General features: G+C 27.7%; 1 protein-coding gene across 1 annotated transcript; it reads left to right on the top strand.

The window, feature by feature from the left end:
* Nucleotides 1–5,036: 5,036 nt before the first annotated feature.
* On the top strand, nucleotides 5,037–22,714 carry LOC123306067 (carboxy-terminal domain RNA polymerase II polypeptide A small phosphatase 1). Its single transcript, XM_044887939.1, has 3 exons — nucleotides 5,037–5,257; nucleotides 18,728–19,035; nucleotides 21,978–22,714. Exons 1-3 carry the CDS (start codon nucleotides 5,185–5,187, stop codon nucleotides 22,533–22,535), a joined length of 939 nt encoding a protein of 312 aa, XP_044743874.1. The 5' UTR covers nucleotides 5,037–5,184; the 3' UTR covers nucleotides 22,536–22,714.
* The last annotated feature ends 4,706 nt before the right edge of the window (nucleotides 22,715–27,420 follow it).

The following is a 27,420-nucleotide window of genomic DNA, read 5'->3' as shown; positions in this document are numbered from 1 at the left end:
CGTTTAAAGTTAGTGTGGACCACAGATATTATGCGTGCTATGTATCTCTGTATATTTTGAATACTGGTTCAAACTTTAAACGGCAGAAATATATTTTCAGGCGTTTACCAACTCATAGTTCTTAGAATGCTGATCTAAAGAATCAATTGGTCTATCCGCTGAAAATGAGCAGTTTTATATATATTATATATATATATATATATATAGAGTCAAAATTTGTACGGGTTAATTCTTAAATATCTAAATATTAAACAAATTGTTTAAAAACTATGTTTTTCCCATTTCTCATAAGTCATAAAGATTCTACTTGTTCGAAATATTTTATAACGACACCATCATGACTGTACAAACTGATAATTATAATTCAAATAAATTTTATCTGAATTTTAAAGGTCTACAAGCCCAAAAAGCTCCCTTCAAACTTTTTGGAAAAGACTTAGTTAAATTTTACAATAAAATTATTTTTTTAAAATTCAATGTTAAACATTAATTATTAAAAATGAATTATATCACTTTTTCAAAAAAAGCTGCATAGATTAATATTAAATTAAAAGCTGCAGAGTTTTTTATTTAAAAAAAATTTAATATCTTCGGATATTTATGTACTTTTTTAATTCAGTAAAAATAAAAACAAAGATATGCGTGTAGTTTAATGGGAAAGATGATGATTTCCGATTAAAGTACACGCATATTAAATTATAATGAATTTAAACATCAATTAGAAAGAAATCAGAAAGAAATATATTTATGTATATTTAAGCTCTGATCCACACTTTGTGCTGTCTCCTCGGCCCAATCTTGCTCTTATAAAATAAAAATATACAATAGACAAGTGGCAGTATAATGCTATCAAAGAATATGCCATTATACACAAAAGTGTATTAACATAGTATGGTTATGGTGATTGATTGGAGCTATATTGACTCGGGAACGGCTTGAATATACTAAGATAGTGTGAATATAATAAGTAACAATGGAGTGCAACAGAATGTGTCCCAAAACCTTATTCAAGCGATAGGGAGATCGGCCGAATATACTACTTTTAAATGACAAACATGTACAAAATATATTCTCGTGATGTCCCATATAGATTGGGAGATATTTTAGCGTTGTTGATTTTGAAATGATGTGTATTTTAATTTAATTTATTTTTTAAATTGTGTATATTGGATATTTTCTATGAAGTAAATGCAAAATGGTAAAAAAATTATAAATATGTGAGGGAACAAAAGTGTACTAAATTATGTACTTATTACAACTTTGTTCTGAGGTAATAGCCTATGCAATAGAGAATTTAATTAACTCTGACCTCAAAAATTTTAGTAACTCGAAAATTTGGTTTAAGATATTTAAAAGCATGTAAAATAATATATCACAGTTATTGTCACGTAAAGCTTGAGGAATATTGGAAAATAGACAATCAAAATTAAGAAGTTTTTCTACAATAACTTGGAAGGTATACATTAATTGACAAAAAGTATAAATTGTCTCTGTCGTAATTCTGCATATTTTCCTTTTTTAGTCGATCTTCTAGCATCAGAGCTGAGATATATTAATTTTTACGTACTTTTTATCATGTAATTCTAATAGCTGATATGCTCGAACTTTTACTAGTTTTTCGCGGGTAACTCAAAATCTGTAGAGTGAATCGAAAAAAAGTGTGTTATCATTATAAAACACATAAAAAATACAGAGATTTGAATGTTTTTTGTTCCTGTAAAAATAATAGTTTTTGAAACATAGCTGATTAAAAACCGCATTTTATTCCTCGACAACTGAAGTCGACTCATTAAAATGTTTAATTATCGAAAAATGGAATATTATTTCAAAATCAATCAAATTTCTTTGTTATTTTATGACTTTTCTAGTGATAGCACACTTTTTTCGATAGAATAAAAACGAAAATGTGCATGCAGAATTACGTCAGGTACAACTTTTACATATAACTTGCAAGGCTTTTATTTAATTTCCATTTCTCAATTTTCCAAAAGCTCCACGTGACAGCAACTTTGATGTTATTTACATCAAAATTGTATTTATTGTACAATAAAGATATACCTTCTAAATCATATGTCATTACAATAACAGTTAATTATTATTATATTGAAATTGGAATTGAGAAGTTATACAAATTTTTAAATTAATACTTTGAACGTTTCGTTGATTTTAGAAACTTCCTCGGTAGTTGATATATAGTTTTAATTTGGCATTTTTAAATAAGAGATATACCCAGCGTAAAAGATTCTGTTCAGGTGGTCACGGGGATTAATTATGTGCTTAAAGGTTTTAATGTTAAAAAAGACTAGTGGTAGAAAAAATAACTATATGCGTTAACTCGTATAGATATATAATATTTAACGGAAATGTATATTGCATACCATACACATAATGTAATAATTTTGAACAAAAATTTTGTTAATGAATTAAACAAAACATAATTGTTTTTATTTTAATATGGTACAGCAAATCAAAATATAAAATGAAGTAGGTATCTTTTGTCTTTTCATTCAATGAAAAAATAAGCTGAGTCTAACAGATAAATTTTGTTTACTCGTAGCGCTGACATCTTGGCGTTAAAATCCCTTACATTAACCAACATTTTAATTCAATTACATTTCTTGACATTTGAATGTTGTAGACCAAAATGTTTTGAAAGATTATTTGATTCTAAAAAGTCTAAAACTTAAGTTACTGGATTTTTTTTTAACGTATCATTTGAAGTACTATTGCTCGAATTAGTTTATGAATAATTGTCAATAATAAGAAAAGAAAATTAATAAAAATATATCAAAATAAAAATTTATATTTTCTTTAATAAAAAGATCGTTTAGGGTCTGCCTGTACAGTAAAAACTATATTTAAAATTTATGTTTATAATTTTGTAAAATAAATAAATTATATTGTAATAAAAAAATTGAGGTTTTTTTGATTTTTCGCCAATTTTAGTTAAAATTAGAAAAGCATTAAAAATTAATACACTTTCCTTGTATTATTTCCCTAAGGGTCTTTTTCCCGAGTTCATATCTCCCTTCATTATTCATAAATTTTAATGAAAGTTGTGGCATTTTGAAGATATTTTTCACCACTAATGGCGTAAAATAATCAAACAGTCGAAAATTAGCGTTATGTTTTATTTTCTATCTGATTATATATGCAACTTTTTATATATTTGGGTAAAAAAATTGCCTATATTTTAAAATTTATGAATGTTTGTATATCAAAATATCAGAGGTTTACAATATTTTAAATCGAGCGAAGAGAGCCACGCCTCAGTCGAAAGCCGCTGCTAGGCCAGAGTGCGAATACTAAGGCCTAAGGCTACCATGTCGGAAGCCTATTTGAATGTAATAGAGGCAGGAAAAGGGTAAACGTGATAGTAGAGAGGTCAAGAAGCAAGTAAATATTAAATTTGCGAAAATTAGGCACGGGCCAACTAGTATAATAATATTATTTCAACTTCCAATAACTGTTTAAAAATATTATGTGTTTTTAATGAGGCATAGGCTAAAAGTTATCAAGTTTTTATAACATATACATATTTATTTTTACCCACACATTCATATAAATCTGTCTATCTATACATAAACAATTTTTTTCACTTACAACATCGACTAAGATTTCTGATAACTTCGTATAATTCACTCACTCAGATGACGAGATTATAGTGCGCGATGTACCTTAAATCCAATCGAAGTTTTGCCGCAACAAAAGTTAGCTAGGTAACACTGGCACTAATTTCTATCAGCGAACTTGATCCAATTTTTTAAGAAAAAATGCGGCGGTTTATAAGGAAATTGAGACACTTAAAAAAGAATTAATAGTGGTAAAAGTAATGGTTCATAAAAATATTATTCTTAAATATGTTTAATTAAGTGATGAAGAAAATGAAATTATCCAAATTTTATACTTAATTGCGGAGAAAAAAAAAGTTCGCTCTTATTAAGAATTATAGTATATTTAAAATATTTTATATGTACTCATTTATATATACTAATAGTAATATTTGTAGATAAAAATATTTCCAATTCAATTTTAATATCCGAACATTTTATACATTTAATGTATCATTAATTTTATAAATTGCTAATTAAAATTTGAATAATTTAAAATTCAATAATCCGTGGCAATATCGATAATACAGATTACTAACAAATAACGTAACAAGAAATAGTTCATAACCATTAGCTTACAAAATATGAAATAGATAAAAAGTTTGCAAAGTATTATGTTGCAGGCATATGTAATTCGGGCATTTAATTTAAAATGTCCCTTGAGAACCAGTTTTAACCACCAAAAACGTATTGACTCGTGATTTTTATTCCTTTATCAAACCTGTTAAACAGGAACTAGGCCTGTTCACATTTAGTGACAATTATTCATTTAACCAACTCTATAAGCGTTTTGTTTAAATTTTAATTTTAAGGGATAAAAGATGAATAAAATGAGTATATGTATGGAAAATTGAACAGAAATTACTCAGTTTCAACAGGTCAAGCTGGTTGGGAAACGGAAATCATGGGTCTGTATGTTTTTGATAGGTAGAGAAATGTCTGCAGGGATAGATTGTATTCGCAAATATTTGAGCGGCTATTGGATTTTTTAATTGAAAAATATGATTACTCGGTTAAAAAAGAAAAACTGTATTTTCATTTAATTCTTCATTTGCTTTGCTGGAGGCAATACTTAAATACTTAATTTGCAGCTTAGCATTATTTGTAGTTTTCATTTAGAGTCATTATTAATGTTGAAAAATTTTATTTATTTATAAAATTATTATAATTCCAGAAAATAAATTCTATTATATTCTAGTTATAGCTTGTACAAAATTTACTAAATGGTTCAGACAAAAAGAATGTATATCTAGTTAAAAAAATTTAAACTTGCATGTCTATGAAATATGTAACATACATATTTTACATCGTAGTAGTTTGAATACTCGATCAATCTGCTATCTTTGTTTAACATACAATGAACAAGTGTTTAATATTTCTATCATCCAATATATTCAAAGGTAGTTCACATAAACGCATAGAAAGTGAAATAGCATCTGCCATTTTGTATTGTATGGCAAAGACACATTCTAGTGAAAAAAGTGTATAAATAACATTATTTTTATGGTGTATCGGTGGTTAATTTTAGTTTTGAACACAATAATCATTTGGCCGGAAAGAAGCAAATGTTTAAATGGACGCATCGTCCATTATCACACAAGTAAATCGCGATGACGATCAATTAAATACCTTTCCATCTGAGAAAGGTAGGTGCTTAGCTATCAAAGAGTAGCCAGCCTCTTTTTATTTTTTTTTGTACACTGTTTAATCAAATTGAGTGAATTCATTTATAAACTTTGTCACAATTATACACCTGTTTATTTTGAGCTTTGCTAATCTAGTTCATGACATTCAAGTGTTTTATGTACCTAATTTTGTAAACAAATTAAAATTATTTGGTTATCAAAGGTAAACAAATCCTGATCATATGCTGAGAAAAAAATGTTGATACTTCTAAACTATGTATTACCAATCTTTAGTGCATACGTTGGCGCCTATATTAAATGGCCTTGATAGTTCTTTAAAAAACGGATTTGTAAACATGTTTGGAATTTTAGGTGGAATTGATTTGTTTTTATTTATAAGCAATTTTTTTCTGATCTTTGACAGCTGTTTATTTTCATAATTTTTTTCAAAAATATTTTTCATTTGTTTTTTCAAAATAGGTACATTAAAAACAAAATGTGTTCTTTGTACCCAAATTAATATTTATAAAAAATTTCCTTTTTTTTTTAACTGGGTAATAATTTATTACTTTCTTGAATAATTGTTTTTGTATATTTTTATTCATGGTTTGTAATAATTGTGACAAGTTTTATATTTTATTGTATTATGTAAAAAAATTTTAACAAATGATTTCATTATATGATTACAAATCGGTTCCTTTTTAGCTGTGACAATCGTTCTACTTATTATAGAATCATAAACTTGGCTTTGATAATAAAATTTATTTGATTAGCTTATCGCTTCCTGAAAAAATTATGTAAATACGAATGATAATTTAAAACATTTGTTTTATACACTATTAAAATATTTGAGCAAATTTTTATTCACCTGACGTGAGAAATATTTTTATTGATGATTAAAAATATTATGTCAATTCGTGAATTCGTAAAATTATTTTAATTAAAGGTTAGAGATGAACGTTTATAGGCTTTTTTGCTCAAAAATTTAAATTTGGTTGCATTATTTATTGACATATTATTCCTTGCCTGTTTTTAATTTAATTGATTATTATACTATTATTGAGTCATGGGAATTACGTAAATTGTTTTATTACTTTGTGTGATTTTATTTTTTGGAGCTAACTGAATAATTTGTGTTACCTAAACTGTTTTGAATCCTGTTTGAATCAACTCTGTTAAAAAAATGTTTTAAATTTTGGATAATTTTTTTGTATAAGGTGGTTGCTTGATATGGACGTGTTTAGGGGGGCTGTTAGAATGCCTCCAAAAAACATTCATTCATAGCCTACTACGATGATTCTCATTCACTTCAAAAACTAACGATTTAACGAAAGTTTTTTTTTTACACAAATTCGATTTTGACGCCATTTATGCTTTTCGGCTCTTTCTAATTCGTTTTAAATTTAATAATATATCCACGAATGGCGCTCAGATTAACATAAAGCATGTGAAAACAAACAATTGACTGGGTTAGTTGTTGAAATACTCTGTATAGAAAGTGTTGGATGTCAGTGCTTGCATTATTTTTTATAAATTATAATAGATAGTTTAATAAAAGTTGTTTATTTTTTTATAAGGAACATTTTTTTATACATTTAAACTTTTTATCTATCTCAAACGGTTTACAAGATTAATTTTTGAGAAAATTCTTATAACTTGGAAAAAAAGACAAATTTTGAAAAGCTGTATCTTCGAAACTATCGATTCTTTAAAAATAAATACAACAGTTTTTGATGAAAAACCAGTCCTTCCAGGTCAAAATCGGCATTAATTGAAATAAGGTCAAAATTTTCGAGGTTTTTCTTATTTTTCGGCAAGATCCAAACTTTTCCCGAGGTCAAAAACTTGGATTAAACATTGCCTTTACATTGCAAACAACATATCAGAAAAATAAAAAAACCGGGTTTGATGCAACGTTCAATGTTTAATTTGATTGAATTAAGAATGAATATTGATTCAAAAGATAAAATGCAAAATTTTTGCATTTGGTGAATGATAACTGGGTGTACTCCGTATGGCCTTGTCCACTTGAACTTTTAATCTACATCAATGACACGATACGTATATATTTTCTTTTTAATATAGTAAATTTTCCTTTTTATTTTTTTGGTAGAAAGCCATTGTTTTCATCCCGAAAATCGAAATCATATATTTTATATCTTTACGTTTTGGAGAGTATATAATGTTATAACATCATTAAAAAAAATTTTATGTATTCTTCCCAATCTAGGTAACTAGATTGGTAAGATCTCTACCACGTGTATAATGCAATGACTTCTATACCCTATATAGGGTGTCCTGTGAGTCGATGGACATAGCTTAATACCATATTTTTCGGACAATGTTAAGCCGAAAGTTCCTTTTGTACCTTTGACCAAAACTCAATAGTTAAGGGCACTATTGAATTTAACCAATAAAGTCTTTTTAAAGAGTAAAGCAGTTTAAAGTTTGATTTTTCTTCGTACACAACTAGAAGATCTATTTTCAGGCATGTTAGGGATAGCTTCTTTGTCGTGAATTTTTGGCAAATAACGATGCACATTTAAGAATACTTAACACAACACAAACCGCTGTTTATATTCCCATAATGATTCTCTTGCATTTCCGTCACAATATCCATAAATATATAAAATATATCGAGTATATTAAAATTAATTCTGTTTTTTGTTTGTAACGCATAGAAATATTGATGCTACAAATAAAATTTTGGTATAGGTACTCATAAAATCACCAAATTTCTGTTTGCCTGTGAGCACGATAACTAAAAAATGAAGAGATACCGAGCCGAAATTTTGTATTGTGTCCAAGGCATAAAAATTGGCTTTGATTTCGTAAACGAGCATTATACCTCAATTGAATCATCTTTTAAACCATAACAGATACAATAAAAATTTAAATAGAAAAAAATGTTCCTTATCTAAAATTAAACATATTTTTTTGAAACATTTTATGTAAATATCATTTTTTTCCCTTGAGGGGCCATATTAAGGCAAAAATTAAATTACCATTTCCTCAAAAACTAGAGGACTAGCTTGATACCCGCCCGCTTCACTGGGCTTAAAAGTAAACACCACCGCTTTACAATCCCTTCCATAATACTCGAAGGGATTGTTTTACACAGCTTAAATATGTGCATAGTTTTTTATTTTTTAAAGTGTAAAATAGTCATAATTCATTGAGTATATCAGAGAAGATGGCCCTGATTTGTTTGACATTTACTTACCTTTTTACTTGCCTGCATGGAAGAAATTGATTAAAATTAATTTGATTAAAAATAGCCATGAACACTTGTCGATAGAAAAACTATGATTGAAGTGTTTAGTTAAATAAACATCAATAAATATGTCTCATCTGGTTATCAAATGGATGAAGATCGACCTCATACCGTCTCTTGTACTTAGATTATTAGTCTTCTGTCTGAGGTTGAATCCATGAGATAGCGTTTAATTTTTAATGGTTTTTTTCTTGTCTCATATTCTAATGAAGTGATTGTAAGTGATTTGGAAATATCATACTTATTATGGAATTAATTTCATCTTGATAAAAAATAAAGCTTGTACAATTAATCTCATTAAATAGAATTAATCTCTTTATTGTTTTAATTGTTTTCCAATGATTAGAAAAAGTCCAATAAAAAGAGAATTTTTTCACTTGCATGCTGAAGTGCTCTGCAACTGACACATACTAGCATTAAAAAAACCGCGACACTTATATCTAGTTCATATAAAAGTGCAATGAAAAAAAAAATTAAAATAATGACAACCTCAACTCAAAGTTGGCCGTTTCATATTGAAATAATATAAAAATACTTTCAAACAATTGTATTTACAATAGAATGGGATATTTGTATTTACAATAGAATGGGATATTTGTATTTACAATAGAATGGGTTTGAAGAATTGATACAAAATCACTGAAGTTAAATAAACAAAATCATTACTTCTATGAAAGAGATTGATTTTAGTTTAAAGTCATGCATTTTATTGATGATATTATATAATCATGTAAATAAAGGGAATCGATGAATTAAAAGAAAATTTCATATGTGATTGAGAGAACTTCATGAAGATTGTTGTTTTCAGTTAACAGAGAGTTTGAAATAAATATATTGATCATTTTTATAAGATAACAGGTTGGCTGATAAGTCCCCGGTCTGACACATAGATGGCGTCGCTAGTATTAAATGCATATTATTTTTATATAGTACCAACCTTCAAATGATTCGTGTCAAAATTTGACGTCTGTAAGTCAATTAGTTTGTGAGATAGAGCGTCTTTTGTGAAGCAACTTTTGTTATTGTGAAAAAAATGGAAAAAATGGAATTTCGTGTTTTGATAAAATACTGTTTTCTGAAGGGAAAAAATACAGAGTCCGGAAACTCATTATCAAGCCAAGTTTTTGCTTCCACTGTATTTTTTCCCTTCAGAAAACAGTATTTTATCAAAACACGAAATTCCTTTTTTTCCATTTTTTTCACAATAACAAAAGTTGCTTCACAAAAGACGCTCTATCTCACAAATTGTGTGACTTACAGAAGTCAAATTTTAGATATTTTCAAAAAACTAACTGAACATTCATGAATTTGTGCATGTGAGTTTAAAAAAAAAACCAAAATTATTTACCGCTTCATTCTTGTGATATAGTCACTCAAAGTTATTTAAATTTTTTGTATAACAGAAACAATTATATTTAGAGTACAAGTAGTGTAAGAGAGATGTCTATTATATACAGAATTACAGATGTTAATTATAATGCTATTATCATACAGAATACGTGATAAATGGATAGTTGAGTTAAAAGCATGTTAAAATTAATACTTATTTGAGTGTACTAAGCATATCTATACGTGCATACTATTGCTGTATGATGTAGTACACTATTCATACAATATTGTACAAAAACAACCACCTTAAAAAATATTAGAATAGATTTTGATAGTAATTTGGCTAATTTGATTGGTTGGATATAATGTAACTCCTTTTTAAGCTAATTTGATTGGTTGAAAATGAAAAAATGAGTGTACCACACTGATTGCGGTAATGCACTATTTTTCGCCCGCAAAATTAGTGAGAAAAGTAGTTCTTTTCTCCAGGGCGTAGATAAAAATTTTAAATAATATGTTTATAAAATATTTTAATAAAACTTGTTTTAAAAATTTTCCTTTATCTCTTCTCAGTTATAAGCTAGAGTAAATTTGTAAATCACTTTACAAGTATTCTCCTCCGAGTATAGAAACTTTAACTTGAACCAATTTTTACAAAATTTCTTCATTTACTTATTTTTTGGCCGAATTGTATAGTAACTTTAAAATCAAAAGATTTTTCTTGCAATTTTCGAAGAAACTTGGAAAAACAGAAAAGGAACATTAAAATAAATTTACTAAAAATTTTTGAAAATTTCGATTTTGATAATTCTTGAAAAATAGTTCAAAAATTACTACTGACTCAAAGCTCTTATAACATGAGTTTTTGTGATAAGGAGAATAATCTTACATTGAACAACCGAGAAGTTCTTTGGAGTTTAAGCGCTCTCACTTCTTAAAACACACATTATGTTTATCTTTAATGTATGTGAGTAACATTAGAATAATTTAATTCTTTTCGGAACCAGGTGGCCTTAAAATGAAATAGTTTCCAAAAAGAGGTAATAAAAATAAATAATTTTTCGTATATAAATAAAAATAAAATATTAAAAATGAAATGTTAATTTATTTAAAGTAAATAATTAATTAATAATTCAGATTTGATGAGTAAGTACGTCATTAAATTATACAATTATTGAATTAATAATTATTTAAACATATTATGTTATTGTTTATTTTTATTTGAATTCAGTGAAGATTTTTATGAAATATGAATCCTATTTGGAAACATGACATATTTAACTTTATAAAATTAGTTCAAACAAATTCATCGAAATTCATGTAAAATAAAGGCAAATGTAGTGTCAAAACATGTTGGAAAAATATACTTTACTTATATAATTCGAAGAGTATCGATCTTTGCTAGTTAACCTAGTTTTGATTTCCAACAAAATTGGAGGCCAATACATTTTATTTTTCGCCAGAATAGTAAATTTTTTGCTTGTTGAGTGAATATATAGATTTTGTAAGGTGCTGCCCCATTAATTATAATTGTTCGCCCTGCTGCTGCCTGGATTCGAACTTGCAACCTTTTAGGCAATTTAGACAAACGATTAAAGTCTATCGCTTTACACCAGGTATGGGCGAGTTAGTTTAAGTCGAAGTCACTTTTGTTATAACTTTATTGCGTGTCATAAACTTTATTGTGTCTCTTTGTCCAAGTCCGCTTTGCTCATAGAGGAGGAAGCGAGACGGGTATACGACTCTTCTTAGTAATGAGATAGGTAGGGAAAAAAAGTTGTCTCTCTGTCTTACTCGTATTTTAGGGTATCACTGTCTTACTCGTATTTTAGGTTAGAAGTCAGAGGGATTTCTGTAAGTCCCGCTCGACCAATTAGGCTCTCAAGTATATTTTCAGGAGTTTTAAAATCTTTAATTGCAATTATCTCAGTTCAATGTTTGTGTGACATAGCGTGTTTTTTCCCTGTACCCTCGCAGTGCAGTAACTCTGTCGAGTTCGTAGTTTTAAGCTACTTGTTTTTATGGAATTTTATTTTCCCTTCGATTGGAATAAAACATTTGTCGTGATATTGCGGGAAACGCCCCTAACTGCTTGATAAAAAATACGATTTACGCTTTAAAGCTTATTCCTTTTATAAATAAAATTCATCTCAATAGCATTATGCTATTATGCAACAAGTTATATATAATTTTTGATTTGTTTACATTACATAAGTTTTCTTATTGAGTGAAGTACATAAATTTTTTGTTATACTTTAAATAAATAAATTTTAATTGAATAATTTTTTATATAAACAAAATTGAAGAGTCTGTTTGGAATTTGAAAGAAATGTCAGATATTAAATTAGTTCAAGCACTTCTAAACATGTTATCTAAATAAAAACAATTGATTTATTGCCTAAGCAGCGAGAAAAATTTATACACCGGTTCATTAAACAAAAAATTTTTTTTTATATTACAAAGCGGAGTTACTCTCAAAACATATGACGCCAAAATTAACGCAACAATATTTTTATAATGATAATTTCGCGAAAATTTCTTGTATTTCAAAAATTTTTAATTCATTTGAAAGCTTGGTCTCTTTTTTTCCTTTTTTTGTCTCTTTAAAATTTATCTCTAAAAAATAATCCTGATGTCGTATTGGCCATATTACCCATAAAAATGTAAAACTAGACTTGATACTGTGACAAAATATGAAAGTGAAATTAAAATTGAAAATTGATTAAAAAACGAACAAATTATAAGCAATCAAAATTGCATTTAAAGTTTGTCCATCTCCTTTTAGCAAAACATTGTTTTATATGTAATCTCTATGGCGATACCCTCGTATGACGTCAGTAGTGGGTATCTTCCTCTTTGTTTAATTAGGAATTTTAAACGTTCATATCTTGCATACAAGTAAATATTTTAAAAACCAACCTCACTTTCAATTTCATTCACATTCGGTCGAGTCGTTTCGATTCGGTCGAGTTTTTATTTTTGTAATTTTTTTAAAACTTTTTATTATGTTTGGAAAGTTATTCGTGTGGACCTCAAGAGTCGCACCAGACCCTACCCGAGACTTGTTATCTCAAGGAAATGAAATAATATAATAAGTCAATATTTTATTATTTATTTTATTTTGTTGGAAAAATTTGAAATAGCTTTGTACGGAAATATATGGTATTTTCTGATTGTGTAAATTGTTTCTTTGGAAAATTATTTTCCGTTGTAATACGACCTCGAATATTGTGGAAAAATGAACTTTTTCCATATTGTGGGTCGAATTTCTAGAAAACAATAAAATTGCTGAAGAAATTTTGAGCTCAAATTCGAATTTAACACTAGTGCTTGACGGTTGACGATTTTAGATCTCTAACGGTATACACACTTTTCATACGAGTTGGAAAACGGTTTTATCCTCGTTTTAAAGCTTTAAATATATTAAATACGCCTCTTTACAGTAGGGTAAAAATTAATTACAGATTAATATTACTTTAATTAATAAGTTTCGTGTTATTTTATGAATCCATGGGGGTGTTTTTGTACGCAACTTTGAAATAAAATTAAACACAAAAGTAATATTAATGCATATTATATATAGGCTTTATCAAAAATATAATTATACTAGCTTGGTACCCGGCGCTTCACTAAGCTTAAAAGTAACAACCAACGCTTTATAAACTCCAGCTCTCTTGATCTCACTTATCCTCCTTCCATAACATTCGAAGAGATTGTTTTACACAGCAAAAATATACGCACAGTTTTCAATTTTTGTGTAAAATAGTAAAATAGTCTAGTGAATTTTTCATAAAATAAATACAGTTAACAGTGGCTTAGCTAGATGTGCAAGGGCCCCAGTTCATTATAAGCGTTCACTTATGTTTACAATAAATAAAATAATTTAAAAAAATCAAAAACCCGAATGCGTTAGATAAAATCTGAAAAGAAAGAAACAAGTCCAGTTGTTTACATAGCGGCTTTAACAGTCAGGGCCCATTAAATCTAGACCTGCTCAAATCTTCCCAAAAATGGACCCCGGCTGTTAAAATCGCTATGTAAACTACTGGACTTGATTTTTTTTTTCAGATTATTTATTTAACGCAGTCGGATTTTTGATTTATTTATATTTTTTATTTCTCTGTTAACAATTCGCGTGAGTGTATGTCCTTAAGGATCTTATATAAAATGGACACTTTTTGGACAACTATAAAAGACTGTGTTTCATTTTTTTGTTGTCAATAACTTATCTAATTTTCAAAACTAAAAATGAAATGTTCGTTTTCATGCCCCAAATACAATAAACCTTCGATCATGAAACCGTCATCTGTTTTTCTTATTTTTTCAATTTAATAGAAAACTTTTATGTAAAAATCTGGATGTTGTAATATCTCACAGCTTTTATTCTATTGATTGTTTGGGAGAATAAAGAAAGAAAATAATAAATTTAGGAAAATATGTTTTTAACAAAGTTTAATAAACTTATGAGTCTTATCAATTTATATTTTATTAAATTTGAATATTTGTACAACCATCTTGAGGTTTAACTTGTGGAAATAATGAAAAAAGGGAAATTACCTTTTCTGCCCAGATAAACTTTGATTACAAATCTCCGAAAATATTGGAAGCTCCAAACAAAATTAGATTACTAATTTAAAATACGCGTTTTAGTAGCAAAATTGAATTAAATATCATGGTAAAAAAGAAAAAATTTACCGACATAGTCACAGTAACTTGAAGTGGAAAAATCGTAAAATTTTTCTTTAGGGAGTAATTATACCCCGTATACATGAAATATATATCAAGGTGTACTTATGTTGGTCCCAAGTTTTTAACGCTTTAAAATAATCATGCTGCGAACAAAATTTGGGTATACGTGTTCATAAAATCACCTAATTAGCCCATTGCTGTTTGTCCATTCGCCTGTCCGTCCGTCATCTCAATAACTAAAAAACGGAAAGAGATATCAAGCTGAAGTGTTTGTAGTGTGCTCAGGGCGTAAAAAGTTAATGTAAGTTCGTAAATGAGTAATATAGCTCAACTGAGTCTTAAGTACGTAGGACTCAACTCATCTTGTAAACCGTAAGAGATAGAATAAAAGTTTAAATGCAAAAAATGTTCCTTATAAAAAAATAAACAACTTTTGTTTGGAATTTTTTTTTTGTAAATATCATTGTTTTCCCGTGAGAGAGCAAATTATGGCAAAACTTTGGTGTCCATTTTCTCCAAAACTAATGGTCTTGTGAACGATTCTTGAAAAGCGAAAAAAAATCTAGAAAATACTTTCGAAATTTTTGACCGCCATTTGTTTTGGTTTTTTAAACTTTTCTAATTTATTAAAAATAATGCAGTGACATTCAACATTTTCTGTACAGGATATTTCTACAATTAACTCAGTTAATTGTTTGTTTTCACTTGGTTTTTTATATAATTTATTATGATTATTGATTGAAACTTTTTTCATATTTATCACCATTTACATGAAAATTCGGAAATTAAACTTTTTACAAGGTTTTTCGACAGTTGCGGAGTGTCGAATGCATAAAAGTAGAATAATTTTATCTAGATTTTCGACAATTCTTTTTTAGAAAGATTTTGCTTGGTTTACTAATAGTAGAGTATAGATAATATATGTTCAGGATATATTATGTCACTAGCATTAAAATGTTCTAACGTGTAATTTGTGTGATACCTATGTCTCAAAGAGTTATGAAGGTAGCTTAAAAGGGAAAACACATTAATTTCACGCTACATAGCTAGTAGCCAAAAGACACAGATTGTCTCTCATTTTCACTACACATAATTTACATGTTTATTATAAGTATGATGTCTATGATATGACAGACATTTTTTTTTTATAATTCATCTCAACTTTAAATTATAAAAGAGTATGTAGGTACGTCATTTCACGTTGTTTATTTACGTGCTAACATCACATGTTAGTCATTTAATTTTATTGTTGTTTATGCTGTTTGACGTGTTAAAATAAACAAGAAATAGTAATCTGCAGATATTAATAAAAGCTATCAATAACAAAAGTATGCAATTTACTACAACATTGTTTGAGTTACTTTCAAGTTTTTGCTCATGCAATTTTATAAAATAACTTGTGTTCGTCATTCACAACTTCAATGTAGTTTGCAAAGTTTTTCGGTGGAAAGGTTTCAAAATATAATAATATAAATAAATAAATAAAGGTCGTATCAATAGCCCACTAATTGCTGAATTACTTAACGAAATTAATAATTCCAACAAATTATTGCGTATGGGTCAGACATATTATACTGCCATTTGTTTTTCGGTCATACTCTCATGAATTTTACTGCCAGAATTTTTATCTTACACAAACTTCATGCTTTTGTTTACTAACAAAAATTTACTTTTACAAATTAGTTTGCAAAAATGACCTGCCCGTTGCAAAATTTTTTTTTGCATGCTTGACTCTCCACTCAGATCTATGGTTCTCGATTGCCTGGCTGATGTTTTGGCAAACTGTGTTTAATATTCTGAAAAAACATTAGCCACGTAACTGATCGTTGCAAAATTACAAAAAAAATTTTTTTTTACAAATTTAGTTCCCCTCTCAGACCTTCTGTCCCCGGTTGGCTGGCTGATGTTTTGGCAAACTGTTTTTAACATTACTTTTAACATTCTGACAAAATACCAGCCACGTAACTGACCGTTGCAAAAAAATTTTTTTTTCATGTTTGGCTCTTCATTAAAACCAATGCTTTTTGGTTGCGTGGTTGATGATCCGGCATTTGTAAGAGTAATTTTATTTTATTAATTTAACAAATAATCTTTATTTTATGAAACAGAAAACTCGCGTACATGTTCGATAGTAAAACTTGCATGTCCCTCTCAGGCTATAAGTATTATCAAAGATAATAAATGAGACTAAGCTTTTGCAAAATATGTTTCGATTTCTACCCCCAATATATAAATACGTATTTCGACTATCAAGTAGTCATCATCAATATGAATTGACAAATCGTAATTACTATTATATATATAGCGTATGTTACTCGTTGCTAATTTGGTGACTTGATTAGCTAATTCATTCTGATAATAACTACTTATATATAGTCCAAATATGTATTTATGTAATATAAAAATTGATCTAGGAGATTGCAGAAAAAATCGAAACTTATTTTTTGAGTCAGTTTTAATTTTTGGCAAAAATCTTCCATCACCATCTCTTGAAATTTCAAATTCTTCCGATGATGATCGCGTGACAAAATTTTGCAACAGGCACACATTCATACATTTTTTTTAAATGTTATTTTCGCATTGGAGGCATCTGGGAACGAAAAGATATAAAATTTTCTATTTTCATATTCTTGTTGAAAAGAATATCTTTCTATCAAAAGCTAATAATATAGATAAATAATATTAACTGGATAATTATTTGTCTTTTTATTTATAAATATCAATATTTTTAATCACAAGTACAGTGACCACCCGTGAATTTCTTAGTGTGGAAATTACATTCAATTTAATCGAGGCGCTGCGGTAGAGATTAATTACTTCATGAATAGTGCTATAATTGATTCATGTTACGTCAATCAAATTAACTATCAATAATTCTTTATGTGTTTTCACACACATCGGATCCCGATTTAATGTATTCAAGCCCCATAATCTGATAATGTCAAATTTATTTTGATTTACTCATAACATCGTTAGAAAAAAACCGCCAGGCTTTGTTGAGTAAAACTAACCAAATTTGCGACTGTAAAGCGTTCAAGCTTTAGGCCTCTTCTTGAAAAGCATGTCAAATTATCTTAGCCGTTTTATAGGCGTCCAACAGCGAAAACAAAAAATATTTGAAAACAGTTTATTTAGCCCGTAAAAATAAGACAAAAAACAGCCGATTTGCTTAAAAAATCCAAGTGAATTTTTTACCGGGATTATCTTTATTTGGATGCAAGAAATGACCTAAAAAAAGTCCATTGTAAAATCATGTGCCCTAAAAAAATTATTCAAGATCAAAGATCACGAAAAAAAGTTCTTTTAAAATATCTAGTAAACTTTTATGTTTATGGAAATTTTAGCTATTATAAGATTTGTTTGTGAGTTAATTTTACACAAAAAAATTATATACAAAATATCCGTAGAAAACTACAGAAAAAAATGAATGCATGAATCAAACAAGTTTCCTGAGCTAAAAATTTTTTACGCTCCACTCTAATTTTTTTCAGTTAAATATTTCGATAACTAACCTTTGTATAGAACCTTTTTTATATAAAATTAATTCACGAACAAATTTTGTAATAGCTTAATTTTTCATAAACATAATAACTTACAAGATATTTGAAAAAAACCTATTTTCGCGACCTTAGACCATGAATAATTGAATGATTTTGCAATAGATTTTTCATAGTTCATTTCTTGCATCTGAATAAAGATAAATCCGGTAAAAAAACTTCAATTGGATTATTTAAGCAAAAAAACCTTTATTTTACTGGGCAATATATATTTGCATGTTTTTTTTTTTTTTTTTTTTTTAATTCAATAAAAATATTCTTTAGATGGAATCTAGGAAAACCTACTTGTTGGTTTTCTTCACTATGAAGATCCTTTAGTGAAATTGTCTGATTAATGAGCTTATTCTATACTTTAAACTTATATAAAATGATTGTATTTTTTTTTCAAAATAATTCTTCCAACATACGTCCTTGTTATTAAAGATTATCTAATAAAATAAAATAAGTAAATTTCCCATTGGCTGATTTTTAGCATTTTATGAAAACAATTTAAATTTTCACATTTGTTTTTTTTATTGTCTCATAATTATCATTAATTAATTAATAAGACTGATTTAATTGGAGGTCATATTGAATAAAAACCTTGTAGAATAAAATATATATTTAATTAATTAACGTTGGTTATTTTAAATTTTTTTCTAGGCCCACTAGGGCGAAACGAAAATGTTAACACAAATGGAGGAGGTACAAATCATAAAAAACCTGGACGAGGTTTATTACGATCACTGTTGTGCTGTTGGAGCGGGCAACGTGGTCAACAGAATTCAGGAGGTGGAAGTGGTAAAGGATCTGGAGCATGTGGAAATGGATCAAGTGTGGATGGGCGAGCAAGTCCTGCATTATGTCCGGGATCACCTAGATACCTGTTACCCGCCGTACGACATCAAGATATGCATAAGAAATGTTTGGTTATTGATTTAGATGAAACTTTAGTTCATAGTTCGTTTAAGGTAAGTTAATTGCTTTGAAATTATAAGTAAGTCTCTAAGTCTCAAAATATCGTTAACAGAGTACTCAGAGACCATACTATGTCTATGCATTACGCTCCTCGTTCAAGATCTCTGATGATTCTTAAATGCAGCTATGTTTTAGTCGAAAAGTTAAGTATTGAAAATATATGGGTTCCAACTATTACATGAACATAATATGGTCTCTTAAGTTTTCAATTAACGATATTTTTAGATGTTAAGAGCATCTAAAACATTAGAACGAAATTCTCTAAAGTCTAAATCATTTGTTGAAACTCATTTCAATTATTATCAAATAAAGCTCAAAAACTAAAACCCCGGTGAATACACAATCACGCTCTAAAAAGTATGAAATAAGAAATATTATCATCTTAAATTGTTATTGTAAGTAAAATTGTCATTAACTGCAGACACTTCTAAGATTAAAAAGTTTCCCAGAGAATTGTCTCCCAACTGTAATGACTATGTTACTTATAATAACAATTTGAGATGATAATATTTTCTTGTTTCATATTTTTTAAAGCGTGTTTTGTTGTTGACGGGGGTTTTGATTTTCGAACTTTATTGAAACTACTTTGGAGCGTTCTACATGATACTTTAATTTACATGGAGTCTTACATTTTTGTAAATAATTACTAATAATATACGGCTGTATGTAAATCAAAGTATCGTGTAGAAAACACGTGTAAATTAAAATGTATTTTATTTTATTTACGTGGTCGTATAGTCTAGTGCAGTAACGTAATTTTAAATTAAAGCCTACCTATGACAGTCATATATACTGCTTGACGTCACCAGTAATTTTCCCAATACAGAATTTAATTAATTTCAAATCTGTTCGTGACAATGTTAACGATAAACTCACCGATTTTGTGTTTTCAAAAGGAAAACCCATTCATATTTTTCATATTTTTCATATTTTTGAGATAGAGTTTTTGAGATTAATATTTAAAAATGTATATCGTATTCAAAGCTCCAGAAAACAGATTTCGGCTTGTTTTAGTTTTTTGAGATTATCATAAATAAAAATTTCACCCTGCAAGTTCAAATAACAAATTATTTTTGTTAACGAAAACGGGATTAGTAGATCATAAATTCTTGTTGAAGTGAAAACGATCATAAATTGAGAATTGACAAACTTAGATATGACTCCCGGTAATACTAATAGAAAACAAAAAAAACATAATTCATATTTCATTTAATAACATCAGTTTCAATATGTATAAATGAATTTTTTTAATTATTTTTTCATTTATCGCAAATCACTTAAATTATACAATTATTTTGTTAATTGATATTTTCTCATTGAATTCATGCGGTTTTGTTTTAAAATCAATTTTAGTTAATAAAGCACGGTAAACCGATGTTCGTTTCTATGATTATTACTAACTGACCCGGCTACGCGTTGCTGTGGCTCATATTAAATTATTGAACAAAATTTAATTATAGCGCCATTTATTGAATACTTACACAAAATAAAAATAATATTGCTTGAGGGACATTGTATAATTTCCACCGCTATCTATTGAAAATTTATAGAAATTAGAAGTGAATCCAACCCTTTCTTTATAAAAAAATATTAACTCAACGATGTAATTAGCCGAAACTTCGCTCTTCCTCCATATATTGAGTCAATTGTCTATTTGTAGCTAGTCTTAGATACTTTTTATACATTCCTAAAGAAAAATTATGTATACGACATACAAGTCAATAATTCTTTACGGCAATGCAATATTTGCTTAATCGCATTAGTCTCAAAGGAAATATATATCAAAATTTTGTGGTGAGATGACCCTTACCATCAGTTCATAGTCGATTTTTATTTTATAAATAAATAATATAATTTAATTTAGAATAAGGTGGGTTTAAAATGTATTGTAGTTAAAGTGATGATGTAATATCTATTGTACACATTTAATAAATAAATGATGTCGGAAGTGTTTTATACATTCTAAAACATAAAACTCTTTATTGTTTGGTTACATTAAAACTTGTCGTTGTCGTCCACTATAGACAACTAAACACTAAATACCTCACCAGGCAGACGAGACAACATGCTTGGTTTATTCTAGAACTTTTATAAAATAAGAAATTTCTTGGAATCTTTTTGTCTGTCATTTGTAAGATTGGTTTAGGTAAATATGTTAATAAAAAAAGGTTTTCACGACGTGGTCTTGTATGTCGAATTTTTTAATTTTTATATTTCGATTTTCGAGGATGTTTTTTGTATACCCCTTATGATAAAAAAATTCATTGACAAAACAATACATACTAACAAAGTAACAAATAATAACAAGATTGCAACTGACCTGCAGCAAAGTTTGTTTAGAATTATATTAGATTATTGGCGAAATTTAATGGGTCTTATTCATCAGGTCATGAATAGCAGATAATTAAATCTTTTCCAATATTGGCACTGCTGTCAAGTTTCAGATTTTCAGGGATATCAAAATTTGCCGCCTCCCAATTCTTGCCGTCCTAGACACGTGCCTAAAATGGTTGTATGTTCTCTACTCAGGCCTGTTCTGCGTCCATAAAGTGCACCAATATCACGAATTAGTAGACTTTTAACTAATTGTGAGAAAATATACAGGATGCTCTTCTCTAAAAGTTTCTACCATATAATTTTTTAGGCCATGTTTTTGGCTTTTTTTAAGCCAACGAATATTTGCTGAGGTTAAAAAAGTCAGGACGTCTCTAAAGGCAAATACTTAACAACCATTTCTGACTTATTTTATGGAAAAGCGCGATCTGCTTCTTAAAATTTTCTTTACTTCTTTCTTTTAATGTATACCTGGATACTTCGGCATTTGAAAATTGTTTTGTGGTCTTACTGAAGTCTGTAAATTCCTTGTGTGGCTTTTGCTCAAATAAAAATTATTTGATAATATAAAATTAATGAAAATAAATATTCTAAATTGCAGCCGGTGAACAATGCAGATTTTGTAGTACCAGTTGAAATTGATGAACAAATCCATCAAGTGTATGTATTAAAACGACCATATGTTGATGAATTTTTACAACGTATGGGTGAACTATACGAATGTGTATTATTTACTGCATCATTAGCAAAATATGCAGATCCAGTTGCTGATTTATTAGATCGTTGGGGTGTATTTCGTGCACGATTATTTCGTGAAAGTTGTGTATTCCATCGTGGTAATTATGTAAAGGATTTAAATAAATTAGGACGTGATTTACAACAAATAATCATTGTTGATAATTCACCAGCAAGTTATATATTCCATCCAGATAACGCTGTGCCCGTGGCATCATGGTTTGATGATATGACAGACTCTGAATTATTGGATTTAATACCATTCTTTGAAAAACTTAGTAAAGTTGATAATGTTTATACAGTACTATGTAATTCAAATCATCCATATAATAGTATACCACCACCTCAGCAACCCTCAAATAATTCAATCACATCCTCTACAATTCAACAATCGTCGCAACAATCATCTACAGCGGTCTCATAGCTATGAATTTCATTTTGAATCGATCCACGAATCGTATAGGTTTTTTAAAACTCAATTCGTTTCTTTATTTCTGTTTTCAAATTATTTTTGTTTTTCATTATAGTCTGTCTCAGGAGAAAATAGAGTTACAGCAAATTATTCTTTTTAATTTTTGCAAACAATGCAAAGAAAATTGTATTTTTTAATTGTTGCGTTTCGTAGAAGTTTTTTAAATCTCAGGAATGAAATACTGTAGAAATAAGATTTACACAATATTTTAGAAATATTTTTTAAATAATTATTTATATTATTTAAGTAATATGCAAAAAAATATCCATGAAATAAGAAAATTAAAAAAAAAAATTATTATTATTTTTTTTTATTTTAAATTATTTATTTTTAGACGTGAGTTGAAGTTTATTTTTTAAAACAACAATTTTCCCATTTAAGAAAGTCCAAAGTAGGTTATCATCAAAAAAATTATGTATTGGATAATTTATTTTAAAAATTCTTAAATGGAAAAACTGTTCTATATTCATTTTAACAAAATATTAGAGGTGACGTCATATTTATTTAAAAAAAAAAAGTAAAAATAAAAAAAACTTTCTAGAAAGTAGAAAAAAAATTATTTCCTTGTATAAAAATAGAGTTGATTTCATTTTTTATACAATAATATCTTAGTAGTTGATTATTTTCCTGAATTGTAAAAAGAAAATATTATGCAATATTAATGACAATATAGCATGGTGACATCGTCAAGTTACATAATCAATCCGTCCTTGTTAGTTTTTTTTACAAGGTATTGCATTTTTGTTTATATATAAAAAATACTCAGAAATTGAAATTCGACGAAATATGGATAAAAATGGCGTCACAATCAAAGAATATTACAAGTAGGTCGAGAATCACAGACTTATTAAATAAATATAGACTATAATATAAAATCCTAAACATAAATAATATAACATCTTCATGTATCAGATATTACACTGTGGATCGTTTGTATTTTGTTAATTGTTATCAACTACAGTTGGTAATATTCAGCTAATCTTATAATGCGGAGATAAGAGGTTAGTGCCGCTGAATGTTCCTGTAGGTCTAAGGAACACGTAAAACCAAGAATTTTTGAAATCGGAGCTGTTCCATCCCTTTTCCACATTTAGTGATATTTTCTTGGCTTATTTACTGTATTATAAGACATGAACCGAATTACGAAGTATATTCATAAAATATTCGTTATAATAAAAGTTTGAATGATTGGCTGTTTGTCACTATTATTTATTAGTGATGTTTCTCTATTATGAACTGTGTGTGATAAACAAAATATTTACCGTCTACAGTATAAATTTAGTTTACATGAGAGTATTTTCTTAAAAAAGCACTGCCAGTCTATATTTTATATAAGTCAATATTAATTTGAGTTTCTTTGCTTAAAGAATATTACAATTCTTTTTTAATGGTGTGGAGTAATATTCTTTAGCAAAGATTTATTGCCTACGAGAGGAAAATGTTTTGCGTAATAGAAAAAATATGTATAAATATTGACGTTATTTACATTTATATCTCTACGATTAATCACTGATACTTGATTGGAGTATTAGAAGGAACTATGTTCTATTCCTTTATTCTACGTTGGAATATTCTTTGATTAATCTAATATTTAAAACAAAAATTTAAAAAAAATAAACGAAACTCTTAAATTCGAAAAAAATATATAACGTAATTTTATATTCTTATAAGAGAGACTATATTAATATAAAAAAATCTTGGAACTAAAAATGGAACGAACCAAAGTATTTTATTATAATTTTTTTGTTTGGAGTTGAAAAACATATCAATAATAAGAAAAAAAAAAATGAAATTGAAAATAATTTACACATTTTTTTCAAAATTTGGGCTGAAAACCATAATGAAGCACAATTAAATTTGTTTTTGTAATTAAATGAAGTGTGTAAATTATTTAAATATTAATTTCCCTCCTAATTTAGTGAAATTATTTTTTTTATATCCACTTCGATTTTTTTTATAGAATTAAATCCAATGTAGAAAAAATTTTGAAGTGTGTACAAATTTCCACATTGCAGAGTGGTTGTTTGTAAAAATTTGTTAAAAAAAAAACGTGAAATACGACTCTACAATGTGTGAACATGTTTTGTTATTACAGGTTTTAAGTAATATCTACTTAAAATACTGAAAATGAAAACTTTAGAATACAAAAGTATGATTCTTATTAATTTTAGATCAATTGGAGATCGTAATGAGAATTCAGTTGTTAAACATTGTTTTAAAGTTTTCGAAAATTTAATTTTATTGAAATTTTCATCGGTCATTTATTGAAATTAATTATTATTCTTTTAATTATGTATTTTTTTAAATTTCGTAAACACATATATATCAAAATGAAAAATTAAAAAAAAAAAAAAACAATCCAATATCTTTGAGAGTGAGTTGACTGTATAAAAATAAAAAAAATTAAATTATATATAAATATATAAATATTAATAATAATATATAAATAAAATATATAAATATATTATATATAAATAATAAAAATTATAATTTTTTAGTACATAGGTATGATGAGATTCCCCTGAATACGTTTTTACATTTTGTGTGTGTGTGTGTGTGTGTGTGTGTGTGTGTGTGTGTATGAGTCGTGAGCTCTTTTTTTATGCATGGTGTTTTCAGAAATGACAAAATGTGCTTCTTTCAAAATTATGTAGTTATAAGATTCTGTAATTAATTTTCAATATGTGCTTATGCGATCGTATTGGATAATCTGCAACGGTTCAGAAAATTATGCTACCGATGTACAGTAAAAATTGATTAAAATTTGATAACATCAGCTAAAGGCAATTCCCATTTTCTTAACCGTTATTTTTTGAGAAAATCAGGACGAATTTTGAAAATGATAATTTTTTTTAAAATCTTTGTTTTGATATCTATAATAATTCTTCCTTAGTGTTTTCGATACAATTGTGACAACTAAAAGAAAGTCAAACTAAAAGGTAAGAACAATTTTTGTTAAATTTTCTACGAGTTTTGGATCAACTTTGCTTACTATGGAAGTTCTAAATGTTAATTTTCTTTTAAAAAATGGCAGTACATTTTTACTATGTACTACAAAGAACTTTTAAGATAATGAGCTGATAAAATATGAAAGAAAATACGCTATTTTCGATAATAAGTACAAGAGGCAGTGAGATTATTTGATCAAGTTGTGAATATGTCTAGGAGGAGAGGGAGGCCGAAGCATGGCTTAGTTGAATAATGTGACAGAAATAAACAAAACATCACTATAAGATTGAGTGAGTATAAACTATGTTGAATGGGTGATATTTAAATACCGATAAAAAAATTAGTTGTAAAATTTCAGCGTCAGTCTATCTATCAATGAATATGCCTGTGGCATTCTTTGTGCTTACTTGTGTTTTTATTTTGAAGATACCTTTAATCAGGACGGTGATATTTGAACGAAAATTTATTTAGCTCAGTGAAGATCATTAGCTCCCTTCCTATTTGTATAGGTAGGAATCTGATGAATGATAAAAACTTTGAAGCGTTCCCAACGTTTCCCTAGTAATATTATAATAATTTTTAACGCAGGAGGAAAAAGGTTTGACGAAAGAAGTTCTTTAAATAAGTATATCAAAAGTCTCAACATGCCCGAAGTCGAGTTTTTAAGATATGCGGGTTTGAAGTTCAAACATAGAAAATAATAAATGTATTCGGAGAAGATGCTGCATACGTCGTCTCTCCTTTCTATCATTTCCACAATATGCATTTTTTAATGGATAAATTAGTCGCTGCTATTCTATTTTTAAATATCTATTTAAAAATACACCACTCATTGAAGTGAGTAAAAAAAGGAGATTCTATCCAGAAAAATTAGCCGATTTGAATCTTTATTTTCTTCGATTTTTTATTAAAAATAGAATAAAAATATCCCAATAACTTTTCTCCTCCAGAGGATATTACGCCAGATATAATTTTTCAAAACCATATATTAATGCCTGGGCTTGAACTTGGACCACGATGTCTTAACAATTTTTAGACCGATTTTGAGGACCTTGTTTCGTTGGATACTTTTTTTTACTTTACTCTTCAACAAGAACTATTATTATCCACAGTTTCAGACAGTTTTTACTTGTGCTATTTGGCGTGACTTATTTTCTGAAAACACTGTATAAAGTATAAATGAAACTGTTTATTGCATGTCTGCACAGTTTGTATGTTTTGTATGTGTTGTATGCGTGTTTATATGTCTGTCTGTTTGTGTGAGTTCAAAAAATGAATTCTGTTTTTTGGTTTTTTTTTTTTTGTATGTAGTGGATTTTCTGTCCAAGTGCCAATATTGCCTTCATAATGGGTAATAGTAAAAAATTATTATTATAATATTGAATAGAAAGATTCAACAATTTGTGGGGAGGGGAGGGCAAATATGACTGTTGAAAAAAAAATTGTTGATTTATATTATTGTATTATTTTTAGGAGAAACAACTTGTTATCATTTTTTTTTTAATATTCATTAAATATTTGACTTTGTTTTTTTTGTGGTTCGAAATAACACAGGGTAATTTTGATACTTTTGAGCGAAACTTTGAGAGGGTAGTTAATTCTCTAATTGTTCGAATCGAAAATTATTGAATATAAAAATAACATATCTTAAAATTATGTACAACCTGGAAACAATGGTTTCGTAGATTTTCGAATCCATTTATGCTCTTCTTTCAGTAACTCAAAATTTCAGAAAAACCCTCAATCAAATATAAATAATTGCTCAAGCTTATTTAATCCTGAATAAAATCATTTACCAAAAAAAATATTTAGATTTTGGTATAATGAAATCAAAATTTGAACAAAAAATTTCGTTTTGGATAAAAAAAATGTTAACTTGACGAAAAAT

Source organism: Chrysoperla carnea, chromosome 1 (genome assembly GCF_905475395.1).
Source record: "Chrysoperla carnea chromosome 1, inChrCarn1.1, whole genome shotgun sequence".
NCBI lineage: Eukaryota > Metazoa > Arthropoda > Insecta > Neuroptera > Chrysopidae > Chrysoperla > Chrysoperla carnea.
This window is presented reverse-complemented; position numbering and strand designations above follow the sequence as displayed.

Coding starts and splice junctions, on each gene's coding strand:
- LOC123306067 (XM_044887939.1), top strand. CDS start 5,185: ATGGACGCATCGTCCATTATCACACAAGTAAATCGCGATGACGATCAA. Junction 5,258..18,727: donor TACCTTTCCATCTGAGAAAG/GTAGGTGCTTAG, acceptor ATTTTTTTCTAG/GCCCACTAGGGCGAAACGAA. Junction 19,036..21,977: donor TAGTTCATAGTTCGTTTAAG/GTAAGTTAATTG, acceptor TCTAAATTGCAG/CCGGTGAACAATGCAGATTT.